We start from the raw sequence: 15,224 nt of genomic DNA on the forward strand, positions 1-15,224 counted from the left end.
ATCCTTTGTACTTGACTAAGAGGAACAAGGAATTAACAAAGTGACATGAATGTGACGTGAAATACCACATACCATCACAGCACATTGATAGTTTGTACAACACTCAGACACGTCTGCAGAGATGCATTGAACACCTGCACTGCAATGAATTAAAAAGCACGGTGGGTGCATACCTGCATGGTCGTCATGCCAACTTCACGTCCAATCAGCACGCGGGCGTCCTGCAGCTTGGCGATGTGCGGGTCCTCGAGCTTCATGAAGTCACCCACCAGGTCGGTGATGTCATACTGCCACTCTGACCCCAGGAAGTGCGTCATCTGCCCCGAGGCGCCCGCCTCTTCCGCCACGAACTGCGCCAGGACGCGCACCATGGCGTGCTGGTACTGCAGGGCGCACCCTCGGCCTCGCCTCTCGTCTTCATCATCGTCATCACTGTCTCTGGTGGGCCTGGGAACAAAACAGGACTTAAGGATGGGGGTCTGGACAGCTGTAATAAGCTTAAAGGATCCATAGGAGACGGGTAAGCTTCAAAGAGGTTTATTCCAATAAAGAGCAGACACTCACGATCGGGCAACCGATGCCTGCGTAGACCTCTGGAAACTGAGGGGCCGATTCACAGAACTAACTTAAGACAAAATCCTAAACTTGCTACTTTTGGTATTCACAGAAGTTAGGATTTTTTCTTAAATTTGTCTTAAGACAATCTTAAGACAGACTTAAGACAGACTTAAGACAGACTTAAGACAGACTTAGGACAAACTTAAGACAAAATCATAACTTAAGTCTGTCTTAAGTCTGTCTTAAGTCTGTTTTAAGTCTGTCTTAAGTTTGTCTTAAGTCTGTCTTAAGTCTGTCTTAACTCTGTCTTAACTCTGTCTTAAGTCTGTCTTAAGTTTGTCTTAAGTCTGTCTTAACTCTGTCTTAAGTCTGTCTTACGTTTTTCTTAAGACAAATTTAAGACAAAATCCTAATTTCTGTGAATATCAAAAGTGGTAAGTTTAGGATTTTTTCTTAAGTTAGTTCTGTGAATCGGGCCCGAAATCAATGTCTCCACAGACATTATTCCAGCATTGATCGTGGAACAGCAATTAAAACATGCAGTTAGCTCGTGGCAAAGGAGATCCACGCGCTAAGATAGCACGAGACACCCAAAACCACAACTTCTCCCTCCTTAACAAAGTGAAAACACAAATAACAATAGGAGAAAAAACAAAGAAAAACATGAATAACTCAAAGGTTACATATTTTAGCTTAAAATATAATCATTGAACTTTGAAGGCATTTTCCGCAAGTGACTGCCCAGCACTGCATTATCTGAGACAATTCTTTGAGAGTCCGTGGAAACTTCTTTGAAGGTTCCCTCAACAACAGACAAAGGATCAAGTTGCTCATTAGAGGTCTCACGCTTACAATTTGTAAATATTTTGTTGCTCCTTTCAATCAGGAGATGAGAAGCAACTGAGGTTGAATCGTGCAACCAACTAGACCAGTCACAGGTAGCTAACGCTCTTTTGTTGAGTTTCATCAAGGAACAAGCTTGTGTATTTGAGAGTCGAACAAACAACCTCTTATTCCACCAACCCCTTTCACCAAGTAGAGTAGATCCTTTACCTACATTTGTTACGTGAACTGGTGAGGAGAACTTTGACAAACCCGTGCTGATCTTTCTGGGATCATAAATAAGGACCCAGTAATTTATGCACAAATCTGTATTTTAAAATGTTTCCCATTTTCCTTAACTTCACAGTTTCCTGTTTTTGTGCATCATGAGACACAAGACCATTTAATTTCTTTGCCTGCTTTTTCTACACACTGTTTGTTGAGAAGCCTATCTGGACATAAATCTGTATGAACTTTTCTCCCTCTCTCAAGAGTAAAAGGTGACACACCTGTAGTAGAATGAGGTGAGATGTTATAGGACCGCACCTTGATGTCAACAAAATTCTGAACATCCTTGCAAGACGAGAGAGCTGCTTGAATACCTTCCTTTACCAATCTGTTTGCCCTCTCAACCAACCCATTAGAAGATGGTGAATACAACGCAACTTTAAAATGTGTTACATCATTGCTTGCCGGGAATGTACACATCTTGTCAGAAACTAAATGTATACCATTATCAGTACCAATAATGGAGGGTGAACCTTCAATTTCAAAAACTCTTTTCATGAACTTGATTTCATTATCTGTACTTGGTGAGTCACAAAACATGTGATATATCCATTTTGAGTGATAATCATCAAGATAAAGAACCTTATATTACTGGGCAAAACATCATAGGGTCCAGAAAAAATAAAGACCAACCTTGTTCCAAGGTTTGACTGGAAAAATAACATGATGCATTGGTGTAGTCATCAATTTCAATTTTTTGTCTGACAGAAAACATTCTGAACAAGAGTCTATGCAAAATTATTTCTGAGCCTCTAATGATGGCCACCAGTAATAAGATTTAATACGTTGAGACGTTTTAGAAACACCCAGATGGCCACGATGCGCTGACTGAATAATGTCTCTCCTAAGACTCTCGGGAGGGAGAAAAAATTCATGCCGCATGAGCATATCATTGACAAGTCATAACTCCGGGCCAACCATAGCAAAAGCTCTCAATTCTGCAGTCAATTTCCTACTTTCCGGCCAACCCTTTACAATGAATTCCTTGACTTGTTTCAAATTGTTGTCATTGTTATAACCTTCCAACCAAGACTGCTCAGAAATGAGGGAACACTCTTTAACTGCATCTAATGCCGCTACCACAAATTCATTGTCCACATTATCAGAAAAATCCAATTCACCATCCAGGGCCATGCGTGTTAAGCAGTCAGCCCGGAAAAATGAAACTCTTGTAGTCTGAACAATAACCTCACCAACCTAGCTGAAACTTTACCTAATCCAGCACCATTTAATATGTGCATGAGAGGTTTGTGATCGGCGAATATCTCAAATTCGCATCCCCAAATGTAGTTTTTAAACTTCTCAATTGCCCACACACATGCCAGTGCTTCGCGTTCAATGGTACTGTAATGTTATTCCGATAACTTCAACATTTTCGAAGCAAAAGCTATTGTGTGTTCTTTGCCATCAACCCACTGACCGAGTATTGCACCCAATCCAGTGAGACATGCGTCTACCATGGGAAAACCGTTACAGCTGTCTTGGAAGGCATGTAACGCGGGTGCATCACTAATCAATTTTTTAACCTGGTCAAACGTTACTGAAATTTCATCTGTCCATGCAAATTTTGAACCTTTTCGTAAAAAGGCACGCAAAGGCTCAACTATCTGAGCATAACCCTTTACAAAACGTTCATAGTATTCTGCCAATCCTAAAAAGGATCGCAGAGCATCCTTATCTTTGGGACAGCTAGCATCACTGATTGCCTTGAAGACATTTTGGGTTTAATGCCCTGTGAGGAATTTGTGTGACCAAAATAATCCAATTCTTGCATGCCAAACTTACACTTGTCAATCCTCATGGTCATACCTGTTTTAGATAGCTCATTCAAAAACTTTCTAAGATTCATCAAATGTGTTTCCCAGTCACTTGCAAATATCAATATGTCGTCCTGGTAGGCCTGGACTCCTGGCATGTCTCCAAAAAGTGTCCCCATTAATTTCTGGAAGACACTGGCTGCGGAGGCCAGGCCAATAGGTATTCTGAGATATTTGTACATTCCAAAGGGAGTGACAAATGTGGTAAAAGCCTGAGAGTCAGCAGACAAAGATATTTAATGATATGCTGACCGTAAGTCAATTACTGGAAAAATGTTGCACACCCAAAACCAGCAAGAAGCTCCTGTATTTTGGGAAGAGGGTGACTGTTAATGAGGATGTTCTTATTAAGTGAACGCAAGTCAGCGAAAAACCTGACCTCTCCTGACTTCTTCCTTACGACTACAATGGGAGAAACCCATTCCGAACACTCACACGGTGCAATGACACCTTTGTCGCATAAATACCTAATAACTGTCTTAAGTTTAAGGGAAGTGGTCGTACCCTATGGACTATAGGTTGAGCATCAGCTTTGAGTTTAATCTGGTGTTGAAAACCTTTGACAGTCCCAATCTTGTTAGAGAACAAGCTCGGAAAACAGTCCAAAACTCTCTTAACATCTGCACTGCACTCTTCAAGTCCCAAACAGTTTACTTGGTATGGATCATCATCAAATTCAGTATCAACATAACCTTTAGATGTAACTCCATTTTAGCTAGATCTTGCCACCCAATTATGTTGCATCCTTTGATAGCAACATAAACCTTTGTGCGAATAGATCTACCCAAGCATTCCACCCTGGACCTGAAGTAACCTCACATGTCCATATTGAATTCTCCAAAGGCTTTGGGATTCACGTCAGTAATCATTAAAGTGACAGAGCCCTTCCATTTCTCTAAAAATTAAATTTCTGATAAAATGGCGATGAGAGATCCTGAATCAGAGGACTGCACACAGGGGCCATACTCAGTCACAGAGGGCTGCACACAGAGGTCCTACTCAGTCACAGAGGGCTGTACACAGAGGCCATACTCAGGTCACAGAGGAAAGTACACAGAGGCCATAGTCAGTCTCAGAGGGCTGTACACAGGGGTCCTACTCAGTCACAGAGGGCTGTACACAGAGGCCATGCTCAATCACTGAGGGCTGTCCACAGAGATCCTACTCAGTCACAGAGGGCTGTACACAGAGCCCATACTCAGTCACTGAGGGCTGTACACAGAGGTCCTACTCAGTCACAGAGGGCTGTACACAGAGGCCATACTCAGTCTCAGAGGGCAGTACACAGGGGTCCTACTCAGTCACAGAGGGCAGTACACAGAGGCCATACTCAGTCTCAGAGGGCTGTACACAGAGGCCATGCTCAGTCACAGAGGGCTGTACACAGAGGCCATACTCAGTCACAGAGGGCTGTACACAGAGGCCATACTCAGTCTCATAGGGCAGTAAACAGGGGTCCTACTCAGTCACAGAGGGCAGTACACAGAGGTCATACTCAGTCTCAGAGGGCTGCACACAGAGGTCCTACTCAGTCACAATGGGGCCGATTCACAGAACTAACTTAAGACAAAATCCTAAACTTACTACTTTTGGTATTCACAGAAGTTAGGACTCTGTCTTAAGTCTGTCTTAAGTCTGTCTTAAGACAAACTTAAGACAAAATCCTAAACTTACTACTTTTGGTATTCACAGAAGTTAGGACTCTGTCTTAAGTCTGTCTTAAGTCTGTCTTAAGACAAACTTAAGACAAAATCCTAACTTCTGTGAATACCAAAAGTAGTAAGTTTAGGATTTTGTCTTAAGTTAGTTCTGTGAATTGGGCCCAATGGTCTTACACAGAGGCCTTCCTCTCTATCAGGGGAGCGTATATAGAAAGCTGACTGAGAGGTTCTACACATAGGACCTATACACAGGTTCTAAACAGTCACGAAGGTCCTACACGGCTACAGAGGTCATACAGAGAGGATCTATACAAAGTGCTACACATTCTCGCACTGTGACAGCACGCTCCCTGCTCAGTGTTCCCCTATTCTAGCATCCGAGCGCCAGTTTCTCAAGGGATCAATCCATGTTGTTGAGGAGGCAGGAAATAGTTCTAGTTCAAGTCTGATCTGAACAAACACTTCTTCTTGTTTTTTATCAAAAGCGACCATGTTTGGAGCTGGTAGTCTGCTGGATGAATAAAGCCTGCCTTAAGTTGACCGGGGATAAAACTGAACTCATGATCGTCAGGAGTAATCCTTGTGAACAGGCCCAGGGTTGGCCTGTATGTCTTATCCCCCCGCTTACCCCAAAATGGCTATAGTCTAGGGGGTTGGCTGGATAAAACCTTTTCAATGGAAACCCAGGCGACCAAACCATCAGGCAGCTGCTTCAGAACCATGTGTCTGCTGCACAAGGTCCGGCCTGCCAGGAGGCTGGAAGTCCAGCCATTGATTCTTTCCCGCCTGGACTACGCAACTCCCTCTACCTAGGCTCTCCCAAGTTAGTCATTTGACAACTACGAGTTGTGCAGAAGGCTGCTGCATGCACGCTGTTAGGGATCCCAAGGTGTGAATCAGCCAGACAAGGCTCGCTGGATCTTCATTGGCTAACAGTTGCCCAAAGAATTTAATTCAAAGCTCTGTGCACTGCACATAGAGCCCTTCACGCACATAGTTCTCCCATCCTACACCAGCTTGGCGTCCACTACATCCCAATAGGTTACCAAGATCTACCAATGAGTCGTGCTTTCGGAAACGTCCCAAGACCGGGCTTTTTATGAACTAATCTTCTCGGGTGGTACCTCCAGCCGTAGTGGAACAGTTACTAACTTCCAAAGTTGTGCTGACAACGTGGACCTCGGTTCCTGGTAACCAAAACTGGAACCCTCCACCCATTTCATCCGACTGGGCTCGGTGTCTATGGGCCCGATTCACAGAACTAACTTAAGACAAAATCCTAAACTTACTACTTTTGGTATTCACAGCAGTTAGGCTTTTGTCTTAAGTTTGTCTTAAGTCTGTCTTAAGTTTGTCTTAAGTCTGTTTTAAGTTTGTCTTAAGTCTGTCTTAAGTCTGTCTTAAATTTGTCTTAAGTTTGTCTTAAGTCTGTCTCAAGTCTGTCTTAAGTTTGTCTTAAGACAAACTTAAGACAAAATGCTAACTTCTGTGAACACCAAAAGTAGTAAGTTTAGGATTTTGTCTTAAGTTAGTTCTGTGAATCGGGCCCCAAAGATATTGGTGTGCAGGAACAGCCACACTGCTATGTCAACCATCCAACCAACTCCCCAGTGTAGTGCTCCCCCAGCATCGGACCTAGCTCCTTTTAACCACAACTGGGGTACTCCGCACATTCGTCTGACTGAGCTCAGCGTCAGAACTCAATCCGCATGGACAGCCGATGTGCCATGCCAACCAGCCACCCAAGTCCCCAGTGTCATGCTCGCGGCGGGGAACCTTACCTCCTGTTGGCGACAATGGGGACCCTCCACCCCTTGATCTGACTGAGCTCCGTGTCGGAGATCTCGATCTGCAGGGGCAGCCGCGGTGCCCAGACGGTGATGTGCAGCGGGGCGTTCAGGTACTGGTACGTGAAGTTCACCATGGCGTCCACCTTGCCTTTCATTTCTTTGCCATTCACAAACACATAGTCACATCTGTCGGAAACCTGTAAAACACAACCAAGAACAGCCAATGTTAAACAATTCCTCCGTGCACAGCAAGTGTGAAATCTGAAAAGATAAACAGGTGAGTGATGAGGGGGCTCTGGGTTAGGGGAAGCAAGACTTCAAGTCATTATCAGGTGTACCACACAGAAAGATTTCCTTCCTTTTAGAGACCCCTGACATCTCCAGAGGTGTTCAACATTCGATCACTTCATTTCAAACAAATGTGGATTCAATCACCAATGAAGTGGCAACCACATCTGGAAAGGACTTGCCAGACAAGAACAAAATGGACAAAGCTGGACACAAGAATCAGCAATCTTAACCACTTCGAGGCTCATGACGAGCTGAGCTCATCATGAGCCACGGCACTCCGGTGCTCATGACGAGCTCAGCTCGTCATGAGCCGTGGAACGCTCGCATGCGGGGATAAGCGTTCCACGGCAGGTAATGCACCTGTGACGAGCTGAGCTCGTCATGAGCACAGGAGCGCCGTGCCTCATGACGAGCTCAGCTTGTCATGAGCATGCGGGCACTGTGCGCGCCCCCTTACCCCCAGCACAGCAGGGGATTAACCCCCGCAGTGAAGGGGTTAAGACCCACACGTTGGGGTTCTAGTTATCATAAAGCCTCATTTAGATTGAGTGCTTAAAGTGTCGGGAAGTGGATCATTTCTCTGAAGTGCATGCAACCAGGTGTTGTAGGAAACATTCCTTTGAACAATATATGGATGACAAGGATGACGCAAAGAACCATATGGTTTTAGAGGGTGTTATGAAGACTTTACAAGAAAACAGAGACTCGGGCGTGTCAGAGAATCTTACAGACTAAGGATGTAATTGAAGATTTAACTGACAATTTGGGATTGGATAATAGTGATTCGGTGCCATCGAGTCCAGCAGAAATCAAGATTTTGGGATTGGATTGGGAATATTTCAAGCCACTAAATGGTACTACCCACATTGGCGGGTAGGAGCTAGCGGCAATGCAGATTCAGGTTCACCTTTACAGTTGTTTCGGAAATGATGTTAAGGTATGTGTTTATAACAAGAAGAAGATAGATATGCTGGGCACTTCAGCACCACAATTGCTTTTCAACTTAGACATATAGTAGGCAAGGTGTATGTTGCCGTTGATGGTCAACAGTCTTGGGGTGATGTCATCAGGGCTCAATTCTTATTTACCCTAATACCAGTGCCAAAGTACCAATGTTTTTGGTTTTTTGAGGATGTTAACACTAAGGCTTATTGCATGACGGGAGAAGAGGAGGTTCCAGAAATATTGTAGGGCAAATGTAAAACTCTATTTCACAAGGAACATGGGAAGGTCGTTGTATTCACACACTACATTATACTCAAACAAGACACTGTTCCTGTGGCACTTACAGGTGTATCCCTGAGTGCAGGGCGGGGAGCTGTCTATCATGATATAGGAGATATACTCTACTGAGCTGATTAAGCCATTGGATGCTTCTGAATGGGTTTCCCCTGTAGTTCTGTTTAAGAAGAAAGTGGGAACGTTGAGGTTACATGTGGACTTAAGATCAGTTAAGACGATTCTGGTGGATTGCCAACCGCTACACCCCTATCTTTGAGCTTATAGAAAAGTAGATGGAACCAACGTTTGCTGCACTTTAGACATTAAACTGTCATATCATTATATTCGAATTACTGTAGAGTCGTGGGACATGCACCAGGTGTACTAGGATGCCAGTTAGTTGAGCTTCAGCCCCTTCAGTGTTCCAGAAACTGATGCACATTCCCCTTGGAGTATCGAATACTGGCGGCAATCCATGATGAAATGGTGTGACCTTTGCTAATTCAATTGAGAAACAATGAAATATTGTACAGTGTATTGCCATCCTTTGGGATAAATGAATGCTTCTTCAACTCCATAACTACAAATGTTTGGCTAATGCGGCAAAGTATTTGGGCCACACAATTTCTTGCAAGTCGGATTTTATCCCACAAAATTTTGATTAAGAGAATCAAAGAAATGTGTGAAACAGTCAATTAAGATCAGCTCAGATTTTACCTAGGTCTTGGTGAATTCTGTCAGAGATGTGTGAATCTTTAACAACATCTTGATTAAAGGTGCAAAGTTTCTATGAAGACAAAAAAAGTTGATGCTTTTGGGAAACATATGTATGTGACTGTAAAATATGCCCTTCTGAGACCTTATTCAAAATCTGACAAATGTATTACTGCAATGAATGTTAGAGAAGACAGGTTAGGAGCGGTATTCAGTCAAATTAAGACTAGCATAGGGGTTACAGTAGCAGTTGCTTCTAGATCTGTGGTGCAAGCAGAGTCAAGGTATTCAGTGATGGAAACTGAAGTACTGGTTTGTGCCTGGATTGTTGAACTATATTCAAGAAGTTTATTTGGGGCACATGTTTTTCACAAACACTGAGGTCCTTGCTCAACAGCAATGGCTCAGTGAAGGTTGTATCCATTGTAGTTAGCATGCTTTCTAGATTTTTGGAGTTCTGCGCATGTATTCCTGCTGCCCTTAATGTTAAGGAATACTTTTTGTCCAGACTTTATGAACAAATTAGTGATGAAGAGGTTGAAAGGGCTCTGAAGAGAGGTGGAGCTGTTGAAGATATCAGTCCATTTATCAGTGAAAAGATGTGGTTAGTGGCACCTCAACAGGATACCACCTTGATAAAGGTCAAAGAATGTATGATTAATGACTGGCCCAGGCAGAAGGCTTTGGCCTCTGATCTACAAATTAGGTACAAGGTCAGAGAGGAAATGTAGTTTTCATTTGGGAATAAATTAATTATTGCATTAGCTCATAGGGGTTATATTGATGAGACTGGATGTAAAAGAAAACCTAAAAAAAACGAATTATGATCACATTCCTTCTTTTGGTCAAAAGTGTAAACAGTGAGCCAATTTGGAACCTACCGTCAAGGTTGCCCTATGAGTATCCGTGCATGGCACAATCCCAGTGCCTTTAGGATGGCGATTGAAATGGATTTATTTGGTCCCTATGAGGACTGGACTAATTGAAAAGTATGTGCAATTTTCTCAATTTACTATTTTTCAAAATGGGCTGAACTTAAAGATTTATGTAATCCCAACACAGATTCGGTCTTAGAATTTTTAGAGGAGAGTTTCCAAAGAGTGGGAATTGCCAATTACAAAAGTGAGATAATGGAGTCTAATTTACTTCCCATAAGTACACTGATTTTGTTGCTAATTTGGCCTTCAACCCTTAGTGCACCACATTGTATAACCCGAACATGAATGGGTTGATGGAAAGAGCTAATAGGATGATTATGGAGCGAGTCTGGTTAAGTTTGAAGTTGGGGTCAGATGTTTGAAACATGTTGTAACTGGAACCTAGTCCTAGCAATGTACCTCCAAATAACAACACAGGCTTTGCGTTGTTACATCACTACTGGGGTCGTGAGGAAGCATTGCACGAGGTTGAGTCTGAAAGGGCTCACTGGTACTTTGAAAATTGCTTCTTTTCTAGGACATGTACAAATAAGTTGAGGTGACCGAGCCTACAAATTAACGGGGAAAGTGTCTGGCTCGGCTCTTAGAGCCCTTTCACGAGCTGAGCCCTCAAAATGTTGCTATATAAATCATACAAAAAACAACACATAATACATGATAAAGTCTCTTGAAATTGTACTTCTTTATACGTGGAAGCTTCGACATTATGAGTCACTTCATAGCACTGCACTGAGAAGTACTTATTAAATTGTTTGTTTTTAAACATGAACTTAGAACCATTTCTGCCCCCACCCCCACCCTGGCAACAGTGCCATTAGTGAACTAGGAGGCAGAACAGTCGTCATGTGAACCTTGTATGAGGCCAAGATTATTATAGAGCAATATTATAGTCAAGTAAATCAAACACCATAGGTTTTTGTACAGCTGGTATTCTGAACTCGTGCATTTAAAAGTGCTTTCATAACAAACATGAAGAAAAAGGAGTTTTGGTGAAATAAAATGTTTGCCTAAGATCACCTAATATAAGTGGGGAAACCGTGATTTAATGAGGTTTTATGGCACAAATCAGCCACCAAGCCGATATCTATTTGCCTCTCATTTTTATGTTAATGCTTTGTTTTGACCTCCGTGTGTAGATTTGTGTGCGTTTAAATATAGGGCAAACTCGACTCAAAGATATTGGTGTGCTTTACATACAGACCAGTTGCATTACACAAGTAATGCAACTTCGCGAGGTCCCCGTTTTCCCAGGACGGTCCCCGTTTTTGGAGAAGTGTCCCCGTGTCCCGACACTTTTATCCAAGTGACTCAAACGTCCCTGTTTTCAAACAGTGTCCCAGTTAAACACAGAAATGTCCATGTTTTTCATTGGCTGCCCTTTGGCAATTTAGCATTCCGCAGTTTACCTTCCATGCTTTTCTGTCATGAGCAACTAAGCAACATTAGTGAGTTGTACTTTACGTGGTGCTGACGCGCAGCTGTAGAAACGAGCATTGATAAAGCTAGCAAATCTGGCGTTTGCTAGCCTGTGATGTTTTATTGATTTTTGGGAAATATGTGCTATAGACCTAAAAAGTGTAAATGTATGTTTATGTTTATGTTTATGTTTAGGTGATTTGTATTGCGCGCAAATACCCTGGGGTGTCTCGGCGCATGAGGACTATGTATCTGGACATGGAGATGCCGGAGCGGACTTATTGATTAAATAGCCAGGTCTTCAGGTATTTCCTAAAGGTTGTAAAGGTGGGAGAAGTTTTGATGGAAAGGGGAAGGGTGTTCCAGAGTCTGGCGGTGGCCACTAAAAAGCATCTGTCTCCCCAGGAAGACGTTCTTTTGCGTAGGACTGGTAGGTGGAAGGCGGTGGAAGAGCGGAGGGATCTGATGGGGCATAAATACGAAAGGCGTTCTTGAGGAACTGGGGACCTAAATTATGAATGGCCTTATAGGCAATACAAAGCGCCTTGAATTTGATCCGGCTTCTGACACGTAGCCAGTGGAGCTGCCGAATGGCCGTAGAAGTAGAGTTATTTTTGGGGATGCCGAGTAGAACCCTGGCTGCCGCATTCTGAACGGGTTGAAGCTTATTCAGGACCTTCTCATGGTCATTGAGGGGAAGGGCATTACAGTAGTCGATCTTGGAGAAGACAAGGGTGGTGACAAGGGTTTTTCCTGCCGAAGCTGGGAGATATGACATTAGCTTCTTGATTTTTCTTAGGGTGTAAAAGGAGGAAGATACCACATTGTTTACGTGATGATGAAAAGTAAGTTTGTCATCAAACATTACCCCGAGATTTCTGACATTAACGACAGGTTGTGGAGGGGGGTCCATTTCATGTGAATGACCAGGCAGGGGATAAGGTGCCGTAAGTCATGACCTCGGTCTTCTCCGAGTTTAGTTTTAAACAGTTCATTGACATCCAGGAGCTTATAGCTAGTAAAAAGTAGTAATGTTGCTGTGTAAAGGAGAGGGGTGCCAATGAAAGACCTCGGATTTGTTGTCTGTAATGCTTCATCTCGGTCTGTTTAGGTAGCTGTCATTGTAGTCCTTTTTCTATGTCTATGACAGCTGTCAAATAGTCCTACTTTTATGTCAATGGTTACTGCAAACCGTAGTCCTACTTCTATGTCAATGACTGTCCCCATTTTTGTTTTGAGAATCTGGTCACCCTAACACAAGGTCACATTCATGTTCTGCGCGCAAAGGGGATTAATTGGTTTGCCCAGAGTCACAAGATGTTGAGCCGACGCGAGACCCGAACCGGGATCTCCAGCTCCAAAGTCAGCAGCTTGGACGGTAACACCACGCCTAGGGTAGAGAGAGTGCATGTGGCAGGCGGAAGTCATAGGAAAGCTCGGCTCATTATGAGCTCGCAGGTTCAGCAGGATCTCGAGCCGAGTCAGAGCCGGGCTTCAGGTTCAGACCTGGCTCGAGCTTTCAGTGGCACGCCTACATCTGCATAGAAGCCAAGGTAACTGTAAAAACCAAGCAACATAAAGACAAAACGTAACCCAGTAAAGAGACATCACATTACCAGTAGGTCCAAAAACCTAATTGATAAAGAAGAAAGAGTCTAAAGTCTCAAGTTGCGCACGTGGGCAGATCTTCGGCACTGTTGAGTGATGGCTCTTAGTGGGGTCTCGGTGGGCTGGACGAGGTTACGGGTGGCTCTGCAGAACTCAATGCTCTGGAGAGGATAGAGCATGATTTTGCAAGTGCCCTTGTTAACTGTTCTAGGTCTTGCGCTCGTTGTTACTCCATGAACAATGGGGCACAACCTCACACTTCTGCGATACTGAGTAACACATGTCTCACGTGTGCTGCGTCTGCTGGTGTCTGTTGTTGACCTGTCTGGACTGCAGGCTAACCTAAGAGATGGAAAGACTTGAGTATTACATTTGATTCAATATAATGTTACCCTTTTTTTGTTTTCCTTCTTTTTCCTGTAGGGGGTGAGGTGTGTAGTATCAGTTTAAGCATCCTCCTGGTTGGCATGTAGTAGATCTTATCTTTCACATGTACATTCTGGGCCCGATTCACAGAACTAACTCAAGAGAAAATCCTAAACTTACTACCATTTTGGTATTCACAGAAGGCACTTACTCATTTCGGTATTCACAGAAGTTAGTACTCCTAACTTTAGGACTCCTAAATGCCTTCTGTGAATACTGATAGTCTTAATGTTAGGATATTTCTCAGTTTAGGAGTAGTAAAGTTAGTACTCCTAACTTAAGGACTCCGAAATGCCTTCTGTGAATACCGAAAGTCTTAAAGTTAGGATATTTCTCAGTTTAGGAGTCCTAAAGTTAGGAGTCCTAACTTCTGTGAATACCGAGATGAGTAAGTGCCTTCTGTGAATACCAAAATGGTAGTAAGTTTAGTATTTTGTCTTAACTTAGTTCTGTGAATCGGGCCCTCTGTGTTTAATGCTTTATGCTCTATGCCCTTTTTCCACCACCCAATTTTCCATTCCTTGCCTTTCTTCTTCTTTCAGTTGATGTGAGCGGTTGCCCGTCACCAGCCCAGTGCCCCATTTACTACAGCTGGAGTTTGACTTGAGAAACATACTTCTTTTACTACGCCTGCCCTCACTTGGATGTATAATTGTAAGGATCTTTTTATGAGTATACCTGGCTCACTGCTCATCCCAGTGTTTGTGTTTAATTTGAGAGTTCGGACCCCAGTATCATTTTACTATTTCATTGTCATTCATGTATCCTCTGTTGTTTCCTAACTCCAAAAAACAACGCGAGCTTCAAGCCCACGAACTAAAAGATATGTTTGGGGGCCAATCCGTTCATTTTTCATGACAGGTTTTACTGTGTGGATGCTAAAACCTCTTTCAAATCAGAGATGATCATTCTTCTGAGGCATTATGATGCTCCCTCAATGACATTAAGATGTTGTATCCATGCCGTTATGATGGTCCATTATGACCATCACTCTGTGGTGACTCTAAGGCATTGTGATGGCCCCGCCTTGGCATAATGATGTTCTATGCTTGGCATTATGATGCTCCCTCCACTGCACTGCGATGATCAGTTCATGACATTATGATGGTCCCTCCATGACATTAAGGTGGTCCCTCCATGACATTAAGGTGGTCCCTCCATGACATTAAGGTGGTCCCTCCATGACATTAAGGTGGTCCCTCCATGGCATTGTGATGGTCCCTGTGAGGTGTCTCCATGTCACTGCCATGCATTCCCTCCTTGGTTCTACGTCCCCTGCTGCTCAACCAGTGTGGGTGTGAGAGAAGAGGATGTTGAGGCGTGCCTGCGTGGAGTGAGTGTCAGTTGGAGTGGGTAGACTCAGCGGCAAGGATGCTGCTGGGGGGGGGGGCTTCCGTCAAACCATCTTCTACCTGTAACCTATGATTCTTATGCTAGAGAAGAAACCATCCTGTTATCATCTGTACTGCTGGCTGCCCTGCGCCATCATATACCGCATTGGCGACGAGGATAGCATTTGATGTCGCATTACTAAAGTGCAAAAGATTTAAAAAACCACTGAGCGAGGGGTTAGTAATCCCTTGATGGATGCACTCGATGGGGTGTTTCTTTGCACGTCCAGGACTCCAGGCCCAGAGCAGCCATGGAGAGCTGCCCTTACACTGCTAAGGCCAA

The 15,224-nt window shown here is 43.6% G+C and overlaps 1 protein-coding gene across 1 annotated transcript in view; it reads right to left on the minus strand.

Annotated features, from left to right (window-relative positions):
• The window catches only part of TMEM132C (transmembrane protein 132C), a 1,063,202-nt gene that overhangs the window by 109,588 nt on the left and 938,390 nt on the right, over nt 1–15,224 (minus strand). The window contains exons 6-7 of the mRNA XM_078668022.1: nt 6,928–7,133; nt 174–447 (exon numbers count right to left, since the gene is read on the minus strand). Coding sequence (XP_078524148.1) covers nt 174–447; nt 6,928–7,133 — 480 coding nt within the window. The remainder of the gene's footprint in view (nt 1–173; nt 448–6,927; nt 7,134–15,224) is intronic.

The sequence above is a fragment of the Lissotriton helveticus genome, chromosome 11 (assembly GCF_964261635.1).
Source record: "Lissotriton helveticus chromosome 11, aLisHel1.1, whole genome shotgun sequence".
NCBI classification, from domain to species: Eukaryota; Metazoa; Chordata; class Amphibia; order Caudata; family Salamandridae; genus Lissotriton; species Lissotriton helveticus.